General features: G+C 46.6%; 1 protein-coding gene across 4 annotated transcripts in view; it reads left to right on the top strand.

Moving 5' to 3' along the window:
• The window catches only part of CLEC16A (C-type lectin domain containing 16A), a 100,752-nt gene that overhangs the window by 56,144 nt on the left and 18,094 nt on the right, over positions 1-26,514 (top strand). For 3 of the 4 annotated variants that reach the window (XR_009558548.1, XM_035132315.2, XM_035132319.2), the window contains exon 22: positions 26,275-26,415. Coding sequence is in view for 3 of the 4 variants with exons in the window: in XM_035132315.2 (XP_034988206.1) it covers positions 26,275-26,415 (141 nt within the window). In the remaining variant the exon portion in view is untranslated. Of the gene's footprint in view, positions 1-5,872; positions 7,829-26,274; positions 26,416-26,514 lie in introns of those variants that run through there. The other variant, XM_060282659.1, reaches the window with a different exon arrangement.

Below are 26,514 nucleotides of genomic sequence, written 5' to 3'. Positions count from 1 at the left end.
GTGCCAACGCAGATTACTGGATTGATTTCTTTTGCTGCTGCAAATAAATAATAATGATTAATATAATTTTAAACTCTAAGGCATTATAGAAATACAATGCATTCCACACATGGCATGTATAATCCTGCAAGATAGGCGAGTTGTATGTTTCAGGTGGGAGAAGCAGAGGCAGAAAGGGAGAACCTTGCCCGTGACCCTCCAAAGTCTATGCCAAAAATGAGATTCAGATTCTTCACACAATCCTTCACAGCTTAAGCCAGCTTTGCCAATCTGGTGTCGCCCATGAACTCCAGGCAGCACAGTTTGAATGCTCTTCTTGATACTTTGAAGGAAGTGTATTGCAAGGCAATAAATAAAAGCTCTTGTTGCCAAAAGGAAAGCCCATCTTTATCTAGCACCTCTATGGTAGGATTGCAAGAGATGGGAAAGTGTTTATCTTTAAATCTCAGCCCCAACAATTAAACCAACTCAGCCTTTAGCTGAGATCTTGACCAGTTAAACCGATTAAAGCTTGAAAAAAAGATAGATTAAGGCCTAAGATTAGCCAAATTCAAATTCAGAACAGTTGAAGTTGTTTCCCCGAATCAGCTGCAAGTTGGCTGTGTTCATGTGTGTGTACCGAGCACATAAAATCACAAAAAAGATTGAAAACAGTACATTTGCTTATAGAGGTCACGGCAGCCATCGCGTGGAAACTGCCACTCTGTGGCTCTCGGCGAGTGTTGTGCAGCTAATTTTATTTATGTCCTAATCCCACGCGTTCGTCTTCTGGTATCTCAAACCAGTAACCTCTCAAACCACATTTACTTGGGAGTTAGCCCCATTTACTTGTGCTTCATCCCAATTCCAAAGAAGGGCAGTGCCAAAGAATGCTCCAACTACCGCACAATTGCGCTCATTTCACACGCTAGCAAGGTTATGCTTAAAATTCTACAAGGCAGGCTTAGGCAGTATGTGGACCGAGAACTCCCAGAAGTGCAAGCTGGATTTCGAAAGGGCAGAGGAACCAGAGACCAAATAGCAAACATGCGCTGGATTATGGAGAAAGCTAGAGAGTTCCAGAAAAACGTCTACTTCTGCTTCATTGACTATGCAAAAGCCTTTGACTGTGTCGACCACAGCAAACTATGGCAAGTTCTTAAAGAAATGGGAGTGCCTGATCACCTCATCTGTCTCCTGAGAAATCTCTATGTGGGACAAGAAGCTACAGTTAGAACTGGATATGGAACAACTGAGTGGTTCAAAATTGGGAAAGGAGTACGACAAGGTTGTATATTGTCTCCCTGCTTATTTAACTTATATGCAGAATTCATCATGCGAAAGGCTGGACTAGATGAATCCCAAGCAGGAATTAAGATTGCCGGAAGAAATATCAACAACCTCAGATATGCAGATGACACAACCTTGATGGCAGAAAGTGAGGAGGAATTAAAGAACCTTTTAATGAGGGTGAAAGAGGAGAGCGCAAAATATGGTCTGAAGCTCAACATCAAAAAAACCAAGATCATGGCCACTGGTCCCATCACCTCCTGGCAAATAGAAGGGGAAGAAATGGAGGCAGTGAGAGATTTTACTTTCTTGGGCTCCTTGATCACTGCAGATGGTGACAGCAGTCACGAAATTAAAAGACGCCTGCTTCTTGGGAGAAAAGCAATGACAAACCTAGACAGCATCTTAAAAAGCAGAGACATCACCTTGCCGACAAAGGTCCGTATAGTTAAAGCTATGGTTTTCCCAGTAGTGATGTATGGAAGTGAGAGCTGGACCATAAAGAAGGCTGATCGCCGAAGAATTGATGCTTTTGAATTATGGTGCTGGAGGAGACTCTTGAGAGTCCCATGGACTGCTAGAAGATCAAACCTATCAATTCTTAAGGAAATCAGCCCTGAGTGCTCCCTGGAAGGACAGATCGTGAAGCTGAGGCTCCAATACTTTGGCCACCTCATGAGAGGGGAAGACTCCCTGGAAAAGACCCTGATGTTGGGAAAGATTGAGGGCACTAGGAGAAGGGGACGACAGAGGACAAGATGGTTGGACAGTGTTCTCGAAGCTACGAACATGAGTTTGACCAAACTGCGGGAGGCAGTGCAAGACAGGAGTGCCTGGCGTGCTATGGTCCATGGGGTCACGAAGAGTCGGACACGACTAAACGACTAAACAACAACAAAAGCACTAGATTGCCAGTGCTGCAGTGCAGCCTTTGTATATTGTTTGTGTATTTACCCAGGACACTATCCCTTTCCCACACAGGGCTGCTTTTATCACCAGCTGCCCTGTTGAAAGGATCCCGGTGACATTTTATAACATTGATTTTGTTTATTTTTCTTTTTTAAAGTAGCTTAACGCTATTTGTAAGCTGCCTTGAAATGTATATTAAAATACAGGATATAAATATTTTCCCCCCGAAATAATATTTTTTATAATAAATCAAATAGAATTTGGGCATTTGGGAGGAACCTAAAGGGTCATCAAACCTCCTGGTTGGGATATGTCATTGTTGAGTGTGTGTGAGTGAATGTGTTTGGGTTAATTGAGGTGCAGACATGTGTTAATAGATGTGGATATTGAGCGACTATACTGAGTGAACGAAATTCTGTGTTTTGGAGTTTGATACATTTTATTATTTATGGAGGCTGATGTTTCCCACACTGTTCAATCTTTAATATATTACATAATCTTTTACTTTGTAAGCTGCTTAATTATCTTTTCTGATGAAAAGGGGTGCATAAATACTACTACTACTACTACTACTACTACTAATAATAATAATAATAGCTCTTTTTATATTGTGTATGAGTATGTGGGGTTGCTCGGCATAGATCTTATTTGCATCATTCTGTGACAGTTCCTGTGTTTCCAATCTGTATTGCATCCTGGGCAGAGTAAAAGTTTTGTAAAGGCTGTTAGGTAGGCATGGCATTGAGAAAGTGGACAGAGAGAAGTTTTATCCTTCTCTCTTGATGTTAAGAGGACAAGACCATCAAATGAAGCTGGTGGGAGATTCAGGGCAGACTAAAGGATGGAGTGCACACCTGAACTGTGGAATTCACTGCCACAAGATGTAGGGAATTAGGTAAAATAATGGAGCATGCGGCTATTGATGGCTACCAGTCCTGACTGCTGTATGCCTCTGGCGCTGGGCACTGCAAGCAGAAGAGGGGTATTTTCTGATGTCCTGCTTGTGGGATTCCTATGGGAGCAGCTCTGGACTAAATAGGCCTTTGGTCAGATCCAGCAGGGCTCTTCCTCTTTAAGTGCCAACTTGTTTTGCAGAAGCGGTTTCAATGTCAGCATTGCTTCCAGTGAAGCCCCATCCTGAGCTATGGTGGCACCTGGAGGAGTGATTTATACATGGTCACCTCGGTAGAAGGCCTGGTCCCTTTCTGTTCTGCTCTAGAAACATTTATTCAAGGACATGGGACTGAGAAGAGGGAGCCCATGCACCTTTCCCCAGCGATCGCTTTTACGCCTCAGGTCAAACCTGCAGGAGAGTAAGCTGGCAACTTGCACGCATTTAACTTGTGCACATTCAGCTTTATGTGTGTGGCATAAAATAAAAACTAAAATGGGGGGCAGGAAAAATGACCTTGGCAATCCCACCTGCCATTGAACCCAACGGGTTTTGACTATATATACATGATTTTGGTTGATCCTACAGCAAACGTCTGAGTCACTGACTTGAGCTACATTCAGGTGCGGCTGCTGTTTCAGGGTCTGCCTTGAGCCGAGAGTGCAGCGAGTTGTGTGCGCTGTTTGCTTCTACTGGTTTCTTTCAGTGGAAGTGACTGGCCCTTTTTAGGAGGAAGAACGTTGCATTAGCCAAAAATAAAAGTCAAGATTGCTGTTAACTTTCGTTACTGCATTTGTATTCCACCTTGTCTCCAGTAAGCTCAAGGTGATGTACATGGCTCTCCCTCCTCCATATTTATCCTCCCAACAACCATGTGAGTGAGCTGAGACTTGGTGGTTATTAGGTGGTCTTCATGAATTGTAGAGATCGGAGACCTGGTCTCCTAGATCCACCTTTTGCTTCAGATTTGGGGTGTAACTGGGACAGGAAGTGGTAATGTCCAGTCACAGTGAGGTCTGGCAGTTCCCCACCTGCAGCGGGTCTGCTAACCCTTCACCAAGGTCAGAGATGACTTCCTCCCACCCCGCTTCCTGCAGCATGCATCTCACCAGTGCTGCAACCAGCAACTTGGCACCTGCATTTTTGAAGCTCAGTTTTGCCCTGGACTTTTATTTCCTCTGTGATTTCTAAACCCACCTTTCCTGATCCTTTCTCTATAGAGGTTTTTTTGAGGAGGAGAGTCGTGGCATGGTGTCCACTTGGCACTGCAGGAGGGGCAGTTCTGATATACCGTAGGTTTAGTTGTACTGCTGCTTTCTGAACTAAGGCATGTACTTCTCAGCCCTGGGTAAAAGGGACTGACAGCATCAAACATAATGTCTACACTGCTGGCAAGTGCTCTTTGAGAGATAAAATAGCGTACCTAGCTGGTTAAGCCGTCAACTGAAGCCACGAGTGATGTGACACAGTGGAATCATGGAAAAAGTGCAGAGCATGATAGCTGGATGCAAAAACATTGACTTCTTAAGAAGCGGGCCGGGGGGGACGGACGGGACACAGCAGCTCTGTGGGCTTCACAGATATGCTTGAAAATGTGTGGGCAGTGTTTGCTAAAAGAAGCCAGAGAAGCAGCTGAATCATGATTTTGGTGAACTAAGTCGTAGCAGGTGGAGTGGGTGTCTTCAGCCTCTTTGCCTTTGCCACGAGACTATCAAAACCAGACGAAATGCATGCAAACTGAAAGCTGGGCAACTTTGCAGAGCTGATACAGGCAGCTGATTTCAGTTCTTTGTCCTGGCCCAGAACTTCAGTGGTGTGTGCAATTTGCACAGCCCTGACAGCAATCAACAGCCCGCTCCAGACCCTAACCTGCCTGGCCCAACAAAACATGATTTAGGGCTGGAAATAGGCAAGGTACAGTACTCTTGCACCTCTTTCCTCCTCCTCCTCCTCCTCCTCCTCCTCCTCCTCCTCCTCCTCCTCCTCCTCCTACAGCCGAGCACTTTTCTCATTTGTTAAACCAAAGTTTTCCGCGTTATGTCCAAAGTGATAAACCATGGTTTAAGCCAGTGGTGGGTAACCTCCAATTTGCAGTCCTGCCTATTGGTTTATTTATAAGCATTGATTAACATCTTAATACTTCAAAAAATCTCTCGGTGGTCCTAAGTGGAAGAGGTCCTAATTTGGCCCATGAGGACAGTGTGTAAGAAGCAACGAGTCAGGACTTGGTTCAGTTGCTGAAGTGTTTTGCTCTGCACTTGCTCAAAGGTTTCCTCTATTGGCCTTTCAGAAGTGTGAGCGTTGGCTTAAGGAAAATCCTGCACATAAGACTCTCCATACCACATGGTGCATGCTTTTGCCCCATATGGGAAGGTGTGGTTTAGGAAGTTGTGCCAAGCATAGCTGCCAAGTACCCCGTTTCCCCCGGGAAACACCCGTTTTTACTTTCCTTTTCCCAGTGGTCCCCCATATCACTTCATCTCCCGTTTTTCTCCGTTATTTTCTCCTGCCGGCGGCCATTTTTTATCTTTCTGATTTGCCCTTCTATGGGCACCAAAAATGGCCGTCGCCGGCTTCAAAAGTCGCATCTACGCATGTCCGGAAGTGCGTAGACGGGACTTCCAGTGTTGGCGGCAGCCATGTTTGGTGCCCATAGATGGGCAGAGCGACACCGGAAGTTGCGTCAACGCAACTTCCGGTGTCACACGGCTGCCAGTCCCGGATTCTGCAGTCCGGGACTTGGAAGGTAAGGTGCCAAGGTCCGAGCAGATTGATTACATGAGAGTAAATCTCTTTTGCAAGCAGGGGCACGAAGGAAGAAACTTCCCAAAAGTGACCAGGCCCACCACCAACACCACCATCACCACCATCACCACCACCACTTCCGGCTTCTTATCTGGAGGAAGAAATAGTCGAGACAACCCGCTGTTGATATTGTTGGAGGAATTCTGCAGAGTGGGAAGAATAAATAGCCGTTCTTTAAAAACAGAACAAAAAAGCCTGACTGGAAAATTTGATATGTACCGGAGACTTGGAACAGTGAAAAGCACAGATTGCTTTCATTAAAGGAATTGGGCAGTGGATAAAATTGGTGGGGGTGGGGGGGAAGAGGTTGGGTAAAGGCAGAGATTAGAAAATACAGATATTGGGTTATAAATTGTAGGCTGGGGACAAGGACCAGTTGCGGAAAACATAGGACAGAGTTGGGATGTCTGAAACTGTCTACAAAACAATGGCACATTCTGCCTGCCCAAGCATGTGTTCTGCCACTGAGCCGTGGGTCCTAAGCATGGCATGAGACTATCTGGCCCACACATTGTTGCCTGCTCTGAATGCCTGCCGCTTTCCAACCCTGCATCTTGTTTCCCAGCCCTGCTTCTGAGCCCCTCTTTAACCCTGCTGTTAACAATGCCATGATTTTAAATTGTTCTGCTGCCCTGCCCTGAGGAGTACAGTCATAGCGACTTGAAGACTGGCGGGGTGGGGTGGGGAGAAATTATGTAACTAAATCTGCTACTTCACAAGAATTTACCAAGCTGCCTGCCGGGCTGGGATACTTTAAATATCCTCATTCTCATTAATTGTGATCGTGTTGCTTTTAAAAGAAAACAATTTGAACAGGGTTGTGGCTGGGCGCATTTTTAAAAATTGTGAACAGGAACCCTTTTCTTTTCTTTCTTTTTTTTTGCGCTGGCAGCAGTGTTGCACAAGGCTTCCACAGAAGTTATAAAAGCCACCATAATTCATATGGCAGGTGCTTGTCAAAGTACCTTTGCACTGCCCAATCTCTACGTGATATCCAAATAAGCTCTTCCGAAGAAAAGCCGGACACGGACAGAATGTTCTCTATGTCTTTTGTGTAAGATAATAACAATTCCTGTTTCTCAATTAGCATTGCATGTCACTGGGTTTCATAACACTTGGCTTTATGGTGTTAGGTTGCAGAGTGCTAATCACCTTTGAAGTTAACTGAAATAGCTGCCTAAGTGGTCCGTGTGTTAACAGAGGTTTATTTTTCCTAGTACCATGGAACCTGCCTGGACTCAATCATAAATGAACAGCGCATTAACGTGGTGTTTAGCAAAGCACTTATTGATCTGCCTGGGTAAAATGCAGAGGTTAATAGACAGACAGGTCACCTGGCTCCAGTTTTCTTTCTGCCTTTCTTGTGCAAGGCCACCATTAAAGAGCAGAAGATGGGCTGAGGCTGTCTTGAGTTGCTTGCTTTGGGACATACCTTACCCTGACACCATCATCTCACTTGGCTGCGGCCGTTGCTTACTGATCTCCTGCCTGTCTTTGTTGCTGTTTTGTAACTGGGCAGCGGCACCAGCTCAAAATTTCACTGAATCATACAGGGAACGCTTTCATTGGCTGCCTGGCAAAAATCGTCAATGGGAGTTTTCTCAGTGTCAGAGAAAGGTACATTTAGGCCAAAGCAGAGCAACGGGGGTAAGCGTGAATTTGGATTGCCGTCATGATTCAGACAAATGGAAATGCCAGTCCTCTGTGGTGCAGGGAAAGGAGCGTTTAAGGGAAATACCACATTTTTCCGTGTATAAGACGATGCTTTTTGCTAAAAAAAAAATTAGGCAAAAAATGGGTGTCATCTTATACACAGATAGTGAATGCAGAGGGGGGAATGTGTGATTAATGGCAGCAGCAAGCAGGAGATTGGCAGCGGCAATTGAGCGGGTGATTGGTGGCTGCGGCAAGACCTGTTGGCGATTGGCTGTGGTGAGATGGGCAGCTGATTGGCGGCTGTGGCAAGTGGGTGGGTGGGTGGGCTGCTGGTGGCGGCAAGCGGGCAGACGATTGGCAGCTGTGGCGTGGTGTGCGATCGACAGTGGCTGTGGCAAGCGATTGGCAGTGGTGGTCAGGCGGGTGAGCGATTGGCGGAAGTGACCTCCCCCACCCCCAAAAGCTAAACAACTTAATTTCTTAATTTGGGGTTTTAAAAAATAGGGGTCTTCTTGTACATGGGGGTGTCTTATACATGGGAAAATGCGGTATGTTCTGCTGCTCCCAGACTGTTGCTGTTTTGCGGGTGGGATTCAGTCACCTACCGGCAAATTCCAGCTGCACAGTTAAAGTGGATCTGGCAGGCTTGTGCAACAAACCTGCTTCCAAAAAATAAACAGTAAAGTAAAGCCTGGGAAAACACAGAGAAAAATGCACTGGAAAGTGGGAGGTAGTAATTGCTTGATGTGATGTCATATAACCACCCCTTAAATCCAGAATGAACCCTTGGTCAACAGTTGCTGTCATATATCCTCCTCGGAATCGTTGTACAAACAAATCAGGATCAATGCTTAATAATGAGGTTGTTGGGAAGCAGCTTGTCTGGTGATGTGCATGAACAGAAGCGCTGAGTGGGTAGGCTCCCAGTTTCTGGGGCAGATCTTAGGGCAGTGCACTGCCAAAGACAAGGCGCTCTGTGTAGATGGTTCAGAATCTGCCTTTGGAGAGCCTGCCTTTGTAGGTTTGCAGCTGATAAGAGGAATTATGCTGGAGGAAACAAAAGATGTCTGAACTCCTTATAGGTCGGAGGACCATGGTGCAGATCTCCCTGCTGAGAAGGATTCTGAACCATGTTTGGTATTAGCCAAAAGCCACCGAGCAGCGGTTTCAGTTCAAGGCTGCAAACTGGCACACTCCCCTTTTTAACTTGATCTCTTCTGATGGGCCCCTCCTCAGATAGGAAGCAACAACTTGGTCTCTGGTCCTGCAGATTCTGTCTCTCTTCCCTCCCAATTGTTCTGGTGCTACAGAGACCTCCTCTTTGGACCTTTGCCCTGCACCTCATGGATCCACCACCAGCTAGGCTGCTGGGTGTCTAAACCACTGAGCCTCTTGGGCTTGCCGATCAGAAGGTCAGCGGTTCAAATCTGTGTGACGGGGTGGGCTCCTGTGGCTGTGTCCCAGCTTCTGCCAACCTAGCAGTTCGAAAGCACATCACTGCAAGTAGATAAACAGGTACCGCTGCTGTGGCGGGAAAGTAAACAGCGTTTCTGTGCGCTCTGGTTTCCATCACGGTGTTCCGTTGCGCCAGAAGCGGTTTAGCATACCTGTCAAGTCTCCCGCTGAAAAATGCGGGATCAGCAGCGGCGCGGCACCGGAAGTTGCGTAGAAGCAACTTCCGGGCCGCTCTTCCCATGTGTCTTGGTGACGGCCATCGCCATGCGGCCACCACCAAGATGGCCGCCGGGCATGCGTAGAAGCGACTTCCGGTGCTGCTCTGCCCGATTTCCGGTGCCCACACATGGGAAGAGCGGCACCCAAAATGGAGGCTCCCTGGCAGGTAGGAAATCCGGGGGATTTCCGGGATTTTTCTCCATTCGGGAGAACAGCGGGAAACGGATTAAAATCTGGGGGTTTCCCGCGAAAAACGGGATACTTGGCAGCTAAGCGGTTTAGTCATGCTGACCACATGGCCCGGAAAGCTGTCTGTGGACAAACATTGGCTACCTCTGCCTGAAGCGAGATGAGCACCACACCCCATAGTCACCTTTGACTGGACTTAACTGTCCAGGGGTCCTTTACCTTTTATCAGACTGTTCCCCAGGAGCCAGCTCTTATTTGGGAGATTCCGCTGCACCAGTCTGGAAGTTGCAGTGGCGTTGGGAGAACCCTGTTCCGAGCATTCTGTGTCTTCCTGGTGAGCCACAATGAAGGTGGCAAAGATCAGATATCCGGAGACTACTAGATGATGTTCTAGAAGACAAGTCTGTTCCTGGAAGCAGTAAGAATAATCTGCAACAGGAGAGAAAATCTGTAAAAACACCCAACACCACCACATACACAACCCAACTTAGACCCTTCCACATTGCTGCATTCTTAGATGTTAAAAGTTGGTGCTGTCAAGATGATTGAATGCAGAGGACCAAGCTGGCATTTAGTGCACGAGACCAGGAGATGCCCCCCTTGGGCTCCCCTCCCATTCTTGTCAGTGAATGAACTCAGAAGAGTCAGCACCGCAGTGCATTTTTATGTGAGATTTAATAGGCAATTAGAGTAAAGTGATAAGGTCTAATTGCCTGCCGTTAAATTTCTTGTTTTGAAAGCCGAGGGGGTGGGAGGGGGGGCATCACTTAAGCAGGAATTCTAGGGCCTATTCCAACAGCATCCTGTGTCCCCGGGATGTGACTTCCAGAACTATTCTTGCAGAAGTTATTGCCTACAGTGCAGCAGGGGAAGGGCACACGCACAGACGCCACCTTTGCTGAAGGTATCATTTGCAGACTTAAGAGAACACACAAACCTTCCCTTCTTTCCTCCATCCCGTCTGCCACTGGAGAACTCCCAGCCCGGGGGGTGGGTGGGTGGGTGGGTGGGAGGGTTGCAGCCTTAAACCCCTCTTCCAAATTTCAAACAGTCTTTGGCCTTAATTGATTTCGTAAGAACTTAATAAGAAGCCTGCTGGATCAAGCCAAAGGGCCATGGAGCTGAGCATCCTGTTTTCACAGTGGCCAGCTGGATGCTTGTTGAAAACCCATAAGCGGGACCTGAGAAAAACAGCATTCCCCCCCCACTTGTGATTCCCAGGAAGTGGTATTCAGATGCATGCTTTCTGCAGCGGTGGAGGTAACTAAAAGATGGTGGTGATGGGAGAACAGGAGTTGGGAATTATTATTATTATCAGTACCCTGACTACTATTACTATTATTTTATTTTTATTTCAGGGTGGGTTACAACAATTTTTTTAAAAAGCACAGCAATCAAACCTGTTAATAAAATAAACACCAATCAAAGGGAACTGAGTGGGTCCTAAAAACATACAGGCGACTCCTCTTTTGCACAGGATTGTACGCTTGTGTGGAATCGCGTGGAATTGGAAACCCAATGAAAAAGTCAGCAAATGCCTTGCTCCACCCCTGCCCGCCCCCATTCCGGCCTATTAGTGATGTTTCAGTTACACCTTTATGATGTTTCCGTGCACATAACAGTTGCGCCTAAGACGGGAGTTGCCTGTATGTCTCGAGCATCAAAGGCCCAAGTAAAGAAGGGCCTATTCAGCATACCATGGAAGCAATAAAATGAAAGTGCCAAATGTACCCATTTGGGAAGGGAATCTCTCAGTTTAGCGCCCCCCCCCCCCCCGAGAATGGCATCTTCAAGGCTGGCAGCACCTCTTGAACTTCTGGGGCTTGTGCAGAACTACCAAGAAGCCCCCCTCTGCCAGTCTGAACGCCCAGGAGGGCCTGGAAGGCATCAGGCAGAGAGACGGAGAACATAGAATGGTGGTGGCTGGCAAAGCCCAAGAGAAAGAAATGGCAGAGCCTTTGTCCCCTGTCTTAGCTCCAGCCAACCACTGAGGACTTGTGCCTGCCTGCTGTCTGCGATGCTCCCTACTAGCCATGGGTGTGGAGGCAGGAGGGCTTTGCAGCCTGGGGAGGCTGAGGTTTGTTCTGGCTGCTCAATATTTTTTCTGTTGGGGTTTGTTGGTAGAGATTATCCCCACCCACTCCCTCCCTGATAGGCGCAGTGGATGTCCCCAAGCAGAAAGCGTCACTTCAGAAATATAGGCACTGGTAGATGTATGAATGAAAACCTCTTTGGCAGCCTTCCATCCCTTGTTCAGAAATGACTGTTGATACCTTAATAGAGCCAAGTCACAGGTATGTTGGGAAGCTTCTTTAAGCTTAAAAGCCTTGCAGTGCCTTTTAAAAGATCCTTGTGAACGAGAATCTCTTTTTAAAAAATATATATGAATAAATCTGGATGTCATTGATGACTGCCTTCCTCTGGGCTTGGGCAACCAGGGTTGGAAAAAAAAGTTTATGAATGAGATAGCAGCAAGCGGCAGCTTCGAAGAGGACATCAGCCCTTGCCCTACTGAAGTTTGGTGGTTCCAGTCCTGCTTGTTACTAACCTCGCCTTGTAAAATACACATGGGGCTCCTCAGATCCTAAATGCTGCCTGGGGGAAAACTGCCAACTATTTACAGCCCTGCTTGAAAGAACTAATGAAGGCGGGTCAGTGATTAATTCCTCCCATCAAACTAGCAGTGTTGACTAATCAAGTACAAAACTAATGCATTTTCAGGAAGGCGCCTAGCTCAGTGATGGAGCACATGCCTTCCAGGGGAGGAAAGGTCACAGGTACAACCTCTGGCATCTCCAGGTAGGACAAGCAGAGACTTGCTGCCTGAAACCCTAGAGAGCTGCTGCCAGTCAATACTGCAGACAATACTGAGCTAGGTGCACTAATAAGACAGGTTCCCATCTCCCTAAGATGGAGTGAAAGCTTCCTATTTGTGTGTGTGTGTGTGTTACGTATTGGTTCTGGGTGCATCTTATACCTCTACTTGCCTTATTTTTCTCGTTCCTTGTTTGTCTCCTCCAAGAGCTCTTTGATGCAATTTGCCGGGGGGGGGGGGCTCCCTCAATTGTTCAGCAAACACCCAATTCCAAGCTACTTTTGAAACCCCGTGCTCATTTGCTCAGACCAATCCCTCCTCCTGCCACTGAGAGATTTGCCTTCTTGAGAAATGTTGCTTACCTTTCCAAGAAGGGGTGGTTTGGAAGATGAATTGCCTTTGCCTTTGGACGGCCTTTGCCTTCTAAACCAGGGGTAGCCAGCAGGGTTGCTATAGATCTTGTCAACCCTGACTACTGGCCGTGCTCGAAGGGGCTGGTGGGAGTTGGAGGCGGAAAACATCGGGAGGGCACCGCCTTGGCTATCCCTGCTTTGAATCATGTGCAGCACAAGGCAGGGCCCTTTGTCTTTGCATGGTTAGTGGTGAGTATGGAGCTTCAAAAGTTTTGCAAAGTGTGCTTTCATGTTTTGTTGATCCAGGTGTTTTCATTCCATTCATCAATGTTTGGTGCTAATAGAACCAAAGCTGTTTCCTCCTTGCCATATATTGTTTGAAAACGTTGAAAATGCACAAGGGCTTTGTTTTGAGGTTTGAACTTCCTGCTCTCGAGGCTTAGTTTGCTTCCAGTTCTTGCTTGAAACTCGGCCTCCTGTTACTGGTACCCTGTTGTCTAAAGATTCCCATTTGCCTTCCTGTAAGTTGTTAGATAAATTTGCAGCTTGTACCTTTGCCAGGAATCACTGCTTGGATTGTGGCGTGACCTCAGAACTGCGCCTCATGAGAGAGAGAGAGAGAGAAGATCATACAAATGTTAACAATCATTGTGCATCTATTCATAGGGAAAAGGCTTCCTGTGTTTTAATGCTCAGAATGCAAGGTGTTTGAGGATAGACCTCTGGTGCTTGAGGGGAACGAAATATTTCCACCCTATTGAGTCACAGAGACACCCACATTGATCTGATTCATTATTATTTGGATTGATATTCTTCCCTATCCTGAGAGCTTAACGTACTTGTGAGCCTGTGGCTCTTCCAAAATAAGACCAGGCAAGTGAATTGCACGTTTTCAAAACAAAGCAGTTGCTCTTGAAGGCATGGGTTTTTAAGGTAGAAAACAAATGCTTCCCCCCCCCCCCTTATGGGTCACTGACTGGTATGCTTTGGGGGGTAGAAGTGTGAGTTGTGATTTTCTTGTTCATTCCCAATTTTATGTGGCTTATTCTGATGAGAAACTGGCTCATTTTGGATGATCCAATCAACATTTACGCTGCCCCTTTCCTTACATTTTCAAAGCACATCCTGTACATCAGATAACAGCCTGAAAGGTAGGCCACTAATAGCACCCCAAAGTTAATGATGTGGTTGTGATGCTGAAAGTCGTGTACCTTAGGCAACCTAGTGAGTTGTGTGGTTGTTTTCGAATTTCTTACCCACCTTTCACCATAAGAACCCCAGACGGATTGCAGCAAAATAAAAATGCAATATTGAAACCAGTGCAAACAATTTACAAACGGGGAGGGGGGGGGAGCCAATAAGGCAGATGCAGAAGATTCATTTGGATAAATCAGAGCCCAATCTTGCGGATCTGGGAAAAAGCAGAATATTTGCAAGAAGTCTGAAGCAACAGGTCGCTGTTGCTTCAAGTATGACCAAGGGAAAGGCATCCTAATATAATAATAATAATAATTATTATTATTTTTAAAAAAATTGGATTCCTGCATATAAGACTACTTTTTAACCCAGGAAAATCTTCTCAAAAGTCGGTGGTCGTCTTATACGCCATGTTTTCAGGTCACTAAATCTTAGAGCTAGACCCACGGAAGATCTCTTGGCACAGTTGGCATCACCATTTTGCCCAAACTGAATTGAGGTGGCAAAGTTCCAAAGTTGGCAGCCCTATTATTATCAGTGCTTTTTTCTATTAAAAAAAAGTTTAGGGGTACTCTCATTTTCCTACTCATATTGAAATACTGCCCCTCAATGAGGCCAAACTTAGATTCACAAAATGTTTAGGGGTATGTGTCCCCCTGTGCCCCCCCCCGAAAAAAGCACTGGTTGTTATTGTTGTTGTTGTTGTTGCCACCAAGTTTAAAGAGCCCAATCATTGTGGGGAGGGCAGCCTTAATTATCTGACTGCACTTCCCCAGAGCCCAGCGCCTTCCCATTTGCAGAGAAGGTTGCATTAGTGGAGATTATATATATATATATATGAGTTGCAACTTGAGCGCAGATGTTTGTTGAACCTTTTCAAAGTTCAGGCCTGCCAGGCCTCCTGGAACTCTCTGTCCAAATTACCGTAACAGCCTAGTTCTGGGGACCGAGGGGTTTGGTTTTGGATACTCTGCGATTTATTTGCCTGCTCTGTGTGGTGCGTCCAGAGCTAGCAAGCATCCTCTCGAGTAATGTTGAAAAGACAACTCGGCAATCAGCAGGAATGCGGAGGCCCCCAAGGGACTTCTTCCCTTTCTATGATTTTTAAGAAAAAGGAAAGCAGAGAGGCAAGAAGCCATTTTGGCTCCCTTCCCCTCCTTTCCAAGCTCAAGCCAACCAACATTGCTCTTGCAAATTCTGTGCTGCTCTGGAAAACGTGTTAACATTCATGGGCCGGCTGGCCACCAACAGCCCTGCTTCCCTCTTGGGTGCTCAAACGCATGAGGCCTTCAACTTAGCAGGTGGCATGTGTGTGTTTTGCTAGGAAGGTGATATCTGTATGGGAGTTCTGTGCTAAGAAAAGCTAAATTCTGTAATTTTATTAACCCAGTGCAAGTTTAAAATGACACAGTCCTCTCTCCACTCACTCACTCACTCTCCCACCCACTTACTTGGTTACTGTTTTGCATGATTTTATTTCCATTTCAATAGCCAAGGGAGAGAACAAGTAGGTGTGCAATGGGCAGTACAGTAGTTCTACCCCTGACCACTGGAATCCCTGCTCTGCCTCCCTGTTTGGCTTCTAAGATTTCAGCAAGTGCTGCCCAACAGAAAGTGCTTAACACGTCTTCTCAGCCACGAGGGTGGGAAGCTTGCTTGCATTCTCCCCCCCCCCCCCAAAAAAAATTCTCAGGAAGCTGAATTTCTTGCCTTCTGCACTCCCATGGGATTGTGGCCTGTGCACAACCCCCTGCTCACGGTGGAGATGCAAAGCATGAAGAGTTGAGGCTGAAACTTGTTGTTTTATTAACCACCGCAAACTTTCCACTAGGCTTCCTGAGAGCAGCAGACTGCACAGCTGCTCCCCTAGGGGGAGTAAGAATTTTCTCCAGAAAACGACTAGACATGGAAGCAGTTGCAGATTTAGGAAGGGAGTGTGGTTGTTTCTTTTAGATTCTTGACATGGCACATGTGACTGGCTGAGTTACTTATTTTATTCATTCGATTTCTTGCCTGGCTTTAGCCATGAGGTCCCAGGACGGCTTGCAGTATAATCATAGGTATTTTAAAAAGTAGAACAGATAACAATGATCAAGAATAAGCAAAACGGTTCCACAGAACAGAAATAAGGTGGGTGCTAAAAATACACACCTCCCTGGGTAGCTCAGTTGGTTAGAGCGTGGTGCCGATAATGCCAAGGCTGCCGTTTCGATCCCTGTACGAGACAGCTGCATATTCCTGCGTCACAGGGAGTTGGACTAGATGATCCTCAGGGTCCCTTCCAATTCTACGATTCCAAGTATCGGGAGCCAGGGTGAAGAGGTGCATCACTGTGAGCACCTTGAACTGGGCCCAGAAACAAACTGGCAACCAGTTAAGTGTGGGCAGAAGAGCTAGGAACAGTTTGTGGGCGAGTAACTTGAGTAACTTATCATTTAGCAAACCTGCTTTGTTCTCCTTTAGTCAAGCTCAACTTCTGTATCCAAAATAGATTCTCAATAGCCTCAGGTGAGGGAGAAGCAGAACAGCCTCTTCCTGTGACTCTGGCAGTATTGCATTTTTGGGCTACCTCTGAGCATATTTGGTGTTCTTCAGTTGTCCCTTGATGGTGGTGGTGGTGATTTAATTTACCCCTCTCGCCAGCGGCCAGCCTGCTCCAGCTGATCTCATGGCCTCTTGAAGCAACATGGTGATTTCCCCCATATCGACCAATATCTATCTATCTGTCAGCCACCGTGAACTAATGTACAGTGATGCTTTTTGTGCTCCCGAGGTCTTCCTAAACTACATGTTTGTTTGACTGCTTCAGAGAAACTGTGGTTTTTAAAAGGATGGTATTTTCTGGCAGGCCCAGGTGCTGTTTCCTGTTGCCGATATTTTTTTATAAAATAATAATAATAATAGATTTTGCATCTCTCTTCAAGTAATGTTGGCAAAGTTTCCATTGACCCATCATTGCTGAAATACCCCCTTCTTCAGTCACAAATCACTTGGAATAAGGACTGAGGATCTTAAATCTAGGGAGTGTCTTCCTCCAGGTAGGGCTGGGGGAGGGCCTCTGCCAGTCAGTGCAGACAATACTGGGCAAGATGGACCCAGTGATTTCCCCACTTGTTCTTGCAGGGGCTCAAGTTTGTCTTCTAATTTCTCCAGAGATCCCTGTTGTCTTGTGCAGGGTTGAAAGGCAGCAGCAATTTCTGTCTTGTCCTGGGTTCATTGCTATTTCTGTTCTGCTTCCACTGAAACTTACATCGTTGTCTCACTATGCAAGGATTTACATAATTAATTTTGATGTATTTCGGTGGAAGGGACATGTCAAAAACTTACGTATGCAGAAAATAAGCATGCAATTACAAAGGGAAACATAAAGTGAAAATCAAGTATAGTCAGAATACATTGAATTTAATGTCAGGTGGGATTGCCAAAGTCTTTTTTTATTGCCCCCCCCCAAACAGCACATAAACCTGAATGCACCTAAGTTAAATGCACATAAGTTTCAGGCTTACTGTAACATAATTTTTTACCATAATTATTTTAGTTTGCAAACTAAACCCCCTGCCCTGACAATAGCAAATGCCACTTGTAGTTGCTTGCATGATTACCATTCGTGACCTTGCACAAATTGCGGGAATTTCCATTTGCGATGGAATTTCCCAAGATTCCTAATCTTAGGTCAGGGTCAGTGGGTGCTTGCAATACGGAAAGGCCTCCATTTACTTTCTCATTCTTCCTCAAACTTGGTGCCCCCTTGCACATTTGTACAGGGGCCAGAGCTCAGTGGCAGAGCAAATCCTTGCATGCAGAAGGGTCCCAGGTTCAAGCCCTGGCAACTCCAGTTGTTGTTCTTCCTTCCTTTGTTTTTTAAAGGATCCAGTAGCAGGTGGATGGAGTGAGAAAACTTTTGCTGGAGCTACTGCCAGTTAGTGAGATCATTAAGCAACCCAAACCATTATTGTGCGCCCTGAGTATTGGGCAGCTGCAGCGGTGGGCTAAATGCCTCTGGTAAAGCACCAGACTCAGTCTCGGGCTTCATATCTTTAAAAAAGGGCCTCAGGTAGCAGATCATGGGAGAGACCTTCCCCTGCCCTGAGAACAACCCACCCGCCTTGCCCCAAAGAGCCACTGTCAGTCAGAGTAGACAGCACTGGTTTGATTAGATATGAGGGACCTTCAGGTGTCCATATGCCGTTCCCTGCAAAACATGACTTACTTTTCAGTGAAGGAAAATAAGCGTTCATTCTGTTGAAGAAATACTATTGAACGAATCTCCACTTCAGTAGTTTTTATTTCTGTTAGGCAACTCTCCCCCATGATCCTTCTGGTGACAACGTTTTCAGTTTCATGCATTTCATGTGCCTTGCTATTCTCCATCTCTTTATTGCTTTTATGGCTCATAACTGGGGATGCGCAGGCAGATGTAGGAGGAGCTCATGGCTACAAAAAGTAAGGATTGATTACTGTACTTGTCGGGGGGGGGGGAGTAAGCCTGTTTCTTGTGCCAAATCTTCATAGGGAGGATGTCAGTATCTTAAAATAATATGTGGCTAGGAGTATTTAAGGATAAACTGGGTGCTCAGACACTGCATTGCTTTAAACTGCCCCCCGCCCACTTCAAACTCTTTTTATAAAGACTCATAGACAAGCCTTCCCCAAGCTGGTGTCCTCCCAGATGCTACAACTCCCATCAGCCCCAACGCGACCTGTCAACTGGGCAGATGGGAGTTGTAGTCCAAAACACAAGGAGGGCATCGGGTTGGAGAAGGCTGTTGTGGCAGAGCCTGGAAGACATGTGTGGCACCACCATGGTCACATGCCTGGTTGTGGCGTAGAGTCAGTTCCCATGTGTATGCCTGCCTGCCCAGCTCATTAGACTGCAGTCTAGTTGCATCACGTTCAGGGGTAACATTCCAGAGGCAGCTCATATTTGCAAAAGTCACATATAGCCCCAAATGACTTTTTTAAAAAACAACAACCTGGCTACTAGCTGGCATGGGTTGGGGGGAGGCCGTCCCTATGTTTCTGCTGCCTTGCCTCACTCCTCCACCAACAGGAGGAGAGAAGAAGGATGGAGGGAAGCAGAGAGAGTTGCAGGCAGAAGAAAAAGGCTGGAATTGATCTGGAACGGAGCTGTAGCCAAGCACCAGTTAAATTTGTGTGGAATGCGACTCGACTATAGAGAATTGCATTGTGATGCCCTCCAGGGTGGCACTTTTGCATTTGATACGCTTCCTGTAAAAAGTTGGTCCTGAAAAATTGTTGGTTCTGAAAACATAACTTGCAGGCAACCACTGAACCCCAACAACTTCCTAGCAAGCTCACCAAGCCTTTTCCCTCACCTCCTTTGCAGCCTTCGTCTCCTTTGCTTCCTGCTGGCAAGTGGTGGCACTTGCCTCCCAGCTTTGACTGCCAGTTTCCCTACAGACCGGACCCGCAACCTCGTGAGCTTCACGTTAACCTCACTTGTTCTCTGACATTGTGCTCTGTTTTATCGCCTTTCCCAACATCTAAACTTGGGATTCATTGAGATGTTCGGTATTGACTGAGATGCAGCTTGTGTGTAGGTTTTCTTGAAACAAGAGATGCTTGGAAAGCCCCTGGCTGGTTATTATATCACATGCAAGGTGAAATAGAGGCACCATAAAATATATACTGGGCTTGTCGCTTCCTCTTAGATAAGAATTAGCTGTGACTTCATCCTAAATGAGGAAGGCTTTTGTGCAATTCAGAATCGAGCATTGACGTGCACAAGGACAAAATTTCGCTCCTGCATCTCTTTTTGTGGCTTTCTGGGTCAGCCACACCTGCTGCAGATGAGCGTTTTGCACTTTTGCAGAACTGTGAAACCAGGCAAAGTGTGGTTCCTTTGAAAATCTCTCTGAAATTTAATCCATTTCTGAATATGTAAAGTGAAGTACAGTAGTAAGGAAGTATTTAATTGCAACTCTCTGATTCCTCTTCCTCTCCCCCACCCTACCCAATTATGTGCTCTTTTAAAGCTCCTTTTCTCAGCCCATTTGTCGTGAGTTCTGGGATTCAGACCATACCCAAAAACAAATACATATTTTCTTAAGAAAAAGAACAAGCGCCACTGTCTATAACTGCACCGCAGAGTTTATTCCAATCTGGGATAGTTTAGAGTCTGGGTTGGCTTTCGTAAACCACCAGGCGCCATTGAGCATATCCTCTGAGTTAATACCTCTACAATGGTTTTGGCTTTTATATATATATATATATATATATATATATATATATATATATATATATAAAAGAAAGCATATTTTTTTTTGCAAGTTGTTGATATATGAATAAACAATGCCTTAATAGGGAGCAGATTCGCCAGGGTCTGCCTAGTCCACAAGCCTGGAGCCATGGCGCTTCTTTGTGAAGCATTCCTGGGTGGGTTGGGCAGGATGCAGAGAACCAGGGAAGCAGTTCTTGTGATCTCTGAACAATCATATTCTGTGCAACACAAAACACGTGGTGTGGGTCTGCATCTCTGAAATGGCTGGTTTTCTCATGGGTTTTATCTAAAAACATCTGCCATGAAACCTTTCAAGTCACTGGAGCAGAATGAAGTGACCTTCCTGATCATGCTTTAGCATCTCCCATGCTCAGTTCGTGCTTGCAGGTTTGGCATTTACCAACTTGTAAAGCCCTGCTTTACTTTTAGCTAGGCATACTTAAGAACGTGAGAGCCTCTTGGATCAGGTCAAAGACCCACCTAGCATCCTGTTCTCACAGGGGCCAGCCATTGCTTCTGGGAAGCCCAGGAGCAGAATCTGAGCTTAATAGCACTCTCCCCAATTCCCCCGTTGATAGTTTTATCCTCCATGGAAAGGTACTTTATTTTGTCTGTCCCGATTCTTCCAGCATTCAGCAGGTATCCATGAGTTCTAGAGTTATATGAGAGGAAGAAGAGCCTTTCTCTCTGCGTTTTCTCCATACCATGCATAATAAGAAAACGCCTTCTCCTAAATTGAATCAAAGTGCTTTTAAGAAGGACCTAAAACTTGTTCCTGGCTCTATTGCCTAGGCCATTGCCGTGACGAGGGCATGTCAAAGGATGGCCACATTGGCTGGCTGCCCTGCAATCACCAGATTTTTTCTTTCTAATGAAGACATAGCAAAACTTGAACATATGTATTCTGCAAGATAGCGCTGGGGCTAAGTGGGAAGTGAAGGGTCAAAAGAATCTATTGTATAAGGTAGCTTCCTATGTGCTTATGTGTGTGGCATCACACTGGCACAAGTGGTTGAATTGACTGGCTGAAGATATCTTGCTGGCTGTGATTGCAAATCTAATCCTTTCCATCCGCTTGTTCATTTCAGTGCGGTGTTTGTAGAATGCTTTGCAGGAAGTAGATTGTGTCCGTTGGTCGGATTGGCCCCATCTCTCCCATTCTGCCAACCCTAGTTGCTATTAGTATTGCTATTAATGAACGTGGTGCTTTACAAACTGCAAGCGGGCAGGTCGCTGCTGCAAGGAGCTGGCAATCCGAAACGCTGCTCGACTCCATCGCTTATATTAATGGCTCCAGGAAGGGTGCGGTGAGGGGTGGGGGAGTGTGAACCAACAGACTCCTGCTGCTCCTCACTACCTCCCAGTGGTCCCTGAAAGAGCTGGTGTTCTCAATTCCTTGAAGTATTCAAAAGCCAGAGGAGCAAGGACTGCCTTACAGTTCATGCCCATGTTGCTGGCAGGGCACCTGCATCTCAGTCTACAAAGGACGGGGGATATCCCTTGGCACAGATTCCTCGTAGAGCAGCTGTAAACTATGGAGGAAGTGGAGACGGAGTCACAAGTCTGGATGAGGCGTGATGTGCTCCTCCCCTCCCCACCCACCCCCTCTTATGAAAATAGCAACTTGGGCATGCTTCGTAGAAGCCTTCTCTGACCTGGTGCCCTCCAGATGTTTGGAACTATAACTTGTTAGTCGGATTGGGAAGTGGGAAGTGACGAAGACAGGATGTTTGTGTTACTGTGTTTTCCTGAAGTGGGACTACAGTGGTACCTCGGTTTACAAACACAATTGGTTCCGGAAGTCTGTACTTAACCTCAAGCGTACTTAACCTGAAGCGAATTTTCCCATTGAAATACAGTGGTGCCTCGCTAGACGAATTTAATTCATTCCACGGGTCTTTTCTTATAACGAAAAATTCGTCTAGCGAATCCCATAGGAATGCACTGAATTTTTTTGAATTTTTTTTTTTGCCCATAGGAACGCATTAATTGAATTTCAATGCATTCCTATGGGAAACCGTGATTCGCTAGACGAATTTTTCATAAAACGAATTCGTCTAGCAAGGCAACCTCCGCTCGAAAAATCCTTTCATTAAGCGGAAATTTCGTTAAGCAGGGCATTCGTTAAGCGAGGCACCACTGTAATGGAAAGTGGATTAATCCGTTCCAGACAGGTCCATGGAGTACTTAAACTGAAAATACTCAAACCGAGGCGTACTTAAACCGAGGCATGACTGTATTGTCCTTTGTTCTTTCTCTTTGCTGTCTGATGCTAGAGAGAGAGGGAGCCATGTTGCAGTGCTCCGTGTGTGTGTGTTTATATGTAAATAAATGTAGATTAGCCAAATGCTGTGCTACTGAGTTCTGTTACAAAATTGCGCACACTCTGTGGATCTGTAAGTGTGCTGATATCTCCAAGGCATCAGTCACTGTGATGTTGGGGCTGGAGGAAGCTTGTGAAGCTCCCGAATGATCTACCAGGAGGGAGAGAACATGCCAGCCGGGCTTGTGTCTCTACCAGGGTCCTACTCGAGAGTAGGAGATCCTGACATAACTCCCATAAGCCCCAGCCAGCACAGTCTTGCCCACATGCTTTTCAGGCATGTATTCATAGTCCCATGACCTACAAATGAGTTTAAAAAGAAGACTCAGCAGCTGACATTACCAGGAACCCGAGTCCTGTACCCTGTGCTACAGTATCTTGTTCTCTGGAATCGCAGGAGTTGCACAAGCTCGGTCATCTCATCATGTTTCCTGGTCATTTTGGCTCCAGGCAGCTAATCATTGTTAAGATACTCCTGTGCCATTCCTTTGGGACTCCTCAAGGGGATCCAACAAGCTGCATTCAGCAGGATATGCCTGTAACTTACCTGAATGCACAACACTGCCTTGTAGGGAGGCAAATAGCTTTTTATTGTATTTAGCCATAAGCAAGGGGCAGGCTGCGGGCTGTATGTGGCTCTGCAAGGAGTTCACGTTCCTCTCTCCCTAGGCCATGCCCCATCCTGGCCCTGCTGCGTGCTCCCCTGGACTGAGTCTGCCTGTGGGAATGCATCCTTTAATTGTGCTAATGCCTCTTCCTTACCTGGATGGAGGACAGAGCGGGCCTGTGTGTGGCTTCTATGGCTGGAATGCAAGCTACTGTGCAAGAACCGCTTCTGTTGCTGCACTCACCTTTGCACCTAGCTGCACCCTATTGTCTTCAGCCCCACCCACCACCGGCATGTAGCTCCCAGAAGTCTACCCATAAGGGAACGTGACCCTTGGTCTTAAAGATGTCCCCCTCCCCAGTTGGTGCTGGTGCCCATTGGAACTGGGAGGTGGGAGCCCAACAGTTGGTGGCGCCAGAGCCGATGGCAGACAAAGCCAGCACATTCTAGTTCTGCCCCCGTCCTCTCCCCCCCCCACAGAGTTCTATATACATGGGTATGAAAGAGGAGGGAGCTGGGGGGCGGGGACTGGCTAAGGATGGTGGGGCAGTGCCCCATTTGCCTGAATGGACCACCCAGCACCTGGATAGGCTATTTCGGTGAAACACTGGTCCTAGTGAATGCTGGAAGTCACTAGGGGTGCCAATGAAGCAAAACATTATCTTACACCAAGTCCAGACTCTCAGTCTATCCAGCCCAGTTTCTACAGGGTCACAGGCAGAGGGAGGCCACATTTTCCATCACCAGCTGCTCCTCATCCTTTTCAACTTGAGATGCTTCCATGAATGGAACCTGGGGCCTTCATGCAGAGCTCTGAGCTGCCAAGATATTCGGAGTGCACTTTGGGAGCTCCCACAACTAGCCACTGTTGGGAGGCACAATGCAGGGTTGGAAACTCCCCCAACTGAACAGGTGTCAATTTGGGACTCCAGCAGAGCATTGGACAAAGAAGAAGAAGAAGAGGAGGAGTTTGAACTTGATATCCTGCCTTTCACTCCCCTTAAGGAGTCTCAAAGTGGCTAACAATCTCCTTTCCCTTCCTTCCCCACAACAAACACTCTGTGAGGTGAGTGAGGCTGAGAGACTTCAGAGAAGTGTGACTAGCCCAAGGTCACCCAGCAGCTGCATGTGGAGGAGCATGGAAGCGAACCCGGTTCACCAGATTATGAGTCCTACACCACACTGGTTGCTTTCATATCCCATAGCCCTACCCAAGGAGCTGAGTTGGCATATATAGTTCTCCCATTTCATAAAGTGAAATGCACTTTGTAAAAATAATTTTCCTTCATTTCACACACCCCCAGCCCCCGTTCAGTGTTAAGTGGCAGGGGTGGCCCTGTTTCTTAAAGGGCCACCTCTCATCTTTTTTAAAAAGGAAAAGGAAAAAGGTCATGTTGGTAAAAGGATGCGCCTCAAGTGTACACCTAAAGAAACATGAAAGTGTGAATGCAGCTTACATCTGTTTCCACACACAATTGACTTGTGTCGCCTGCCAAGGACATGCTGGTGGGTGAGCCAGGCTTTGCTGCTGTGTAACGTGTGGAATGGATTTAAATGTGGCAGCCTCTGAGGTTTCACAGCTAGGCTGCCCAGCTCCAATCTTTGGGCATTCCTCCTGTTTGCTTGTACCTCTTCCTGGTCGGTAGGCTCAGGGATGAATGAGCAGCCTTCGTACCCAAGAATGGGAGCTTCCATTTGCTTCAATTGAAGGCTGTAGTTTGGGAAAGAACCAGACGTCTCCCAGAGTCTTTTCAAGCTCTGCTCAAGGGAATCCTGGAATTCCTTGGAAATTTTCTCATGTCAATCTGCATAATGGGTTCTTTCAGCGCTGTTTCCATTTATCACTCTTCATTTTCCTGTTTAAGGGGATCAACAAGTTTGTTCAAGGAAAATAAAATGGGGAGTCACACACTTAAATAAGCCACAAGTACTGTTTATCCAGGCATTTGATGACTGAAGGACACTGTTCCTGGCAACCCTGAGATCACTGGCTCAGAGAATGATTCTAACTGCTTTTAGAATGCTTTTAAAAAGTGTTTTGTAATTAAAGCGTTTGCCCCTCGCCTCCCTGGGCTCCTCTGGGAGGAAGGGCAGGATATCAGTTGAATAAACAAGAAATAAATAAAATTACTTTGAAATCCAATAAATCTGTGGCACCTTTCTCAGCAAGGGGAGGGGGGGTTTCTGCTGATCCACACATCCCTCTTTGCTTTTGTGGAGGAGGTTAAGAAGGCAGAGCAATAGCTTGAAGTGCCACAGGGAATGGGATTTACAATATCTGTGGCTTTGCTTCTGCGGAGGAAGGGAACTGTAGCACAGTGGGTAGGAGAGAGCATCTGCTCTGCATGCAGGTGTCTGTTCAACCCCCAGCATCTCCAGGTAGGGCTGGTAAAGATTCCCTGCCTGAAGCTCCGGAGAAATGGTCCAGGTCAGGGTCAGGTAGCTCCCCATTTTCCTCTCAGTTCATGAGGGGTAGGGAGCATTGTGTTTCATTAACTAGTCTACCCTGCAGGGCTAGTGAGAGCACTTTGGAGATAAGAGATGGGCAGCACGAGCGAATGGGGTATGTCGCCGTCTCCTGCAAAATGTAGAGGGTTCCATGTCAGATGGTGATATGGAAAGGGTTTTTTCCCTGGAGGGGGAAAAAAACACCCCAATGTACTAAATCAGTGTTGTGAGCTTTCAGCCTTTTCTCAGCGAAAATCACATCTTTTCCCATTTCTTTAGTAGGTTAGATTCATTTCACGGAGGAAGAGGAGAGGTCTCTCCACATTTGTTAACCGTGACTTCTCTGTAGAACCTCCAGGTTCAGAGACAGCCTGCCTCTTGGCTACCAGTTGCTGGGGAGCAATGGCAGGAGAGGTGTGTTAGCTTCAAGCCCTTCCTAGAGGCACCTGGTTGGCCAGTCCAGGCAACAGGGGGCTGGAACTTTTTGGTCTGCTCAAGCTGCAGGGCTCCTGAATGAAACCTTCATGTTGTCCAGGGGCAGTGTCTCTCCCAGTGGATGCGTACAACAGGGGGTGTTCTCTTTCCTTCCCTGTCCTGCTTTCAGGCTTCCTAGAGGCATTTGCCTACCCCACTGCAGGGAGCAGGATGATGCCACTAGATGGATCACTGGGCTCTTCAGATGTATCCCTTAATTTACCCTAACAAAGCACTGAACCTCATGCAACATTTCATGGCTTTCTCTTGTTCCTGTTGGCCAATGTAGCTTAGTTTTTCTCATTCCAGCTGATGGCATCGGTCCACAACACATCCATTGTCCCTGTCCTTCTGTGAGGAAGTGCTTTTGCATTTCTGGCCAGCTTCCCTCTGTGTAAACTCTTGCTTTCTCTCCCTTGCAGGTTTTGCCGTCGCCCAGTGCATCAACCAGCCCAACCCCTCGCCGCTTTCATCTCCATCCCCTTCGTCCAGCGGGAGCACCGGGCACTGTGACTCCGCCGCCAGCTCCACATCAATTCCTTCCATGGTCCAGAGCCCGTCAGGTATTGAAGCCTCTTGCTCTTAGCTCCTGTAGGCTGTTTTATTAACTCTGCTTGAACCCACCTGCAGGTTTTTTAAGAGACTTCCTAATCTAAATATTT

Source organism: Zootoca vivipara, chromosome 14 (genome assembly GCF_963506605.1).
Source record: "Zootoca vivipara chromosome 14, rZooViv1.1, whole genome shotgun sequence".
In the NCBI taxonomy this organism is placed as follows: Eukaryota; Metazoa; Chordata; class Lepidosauria; order Squamata; family Lacertidae; genus Zootoca; species Zootoca vivipara.
This window is presented reverse-complemented; position numbering and strand designations above follow the sequence as displayed.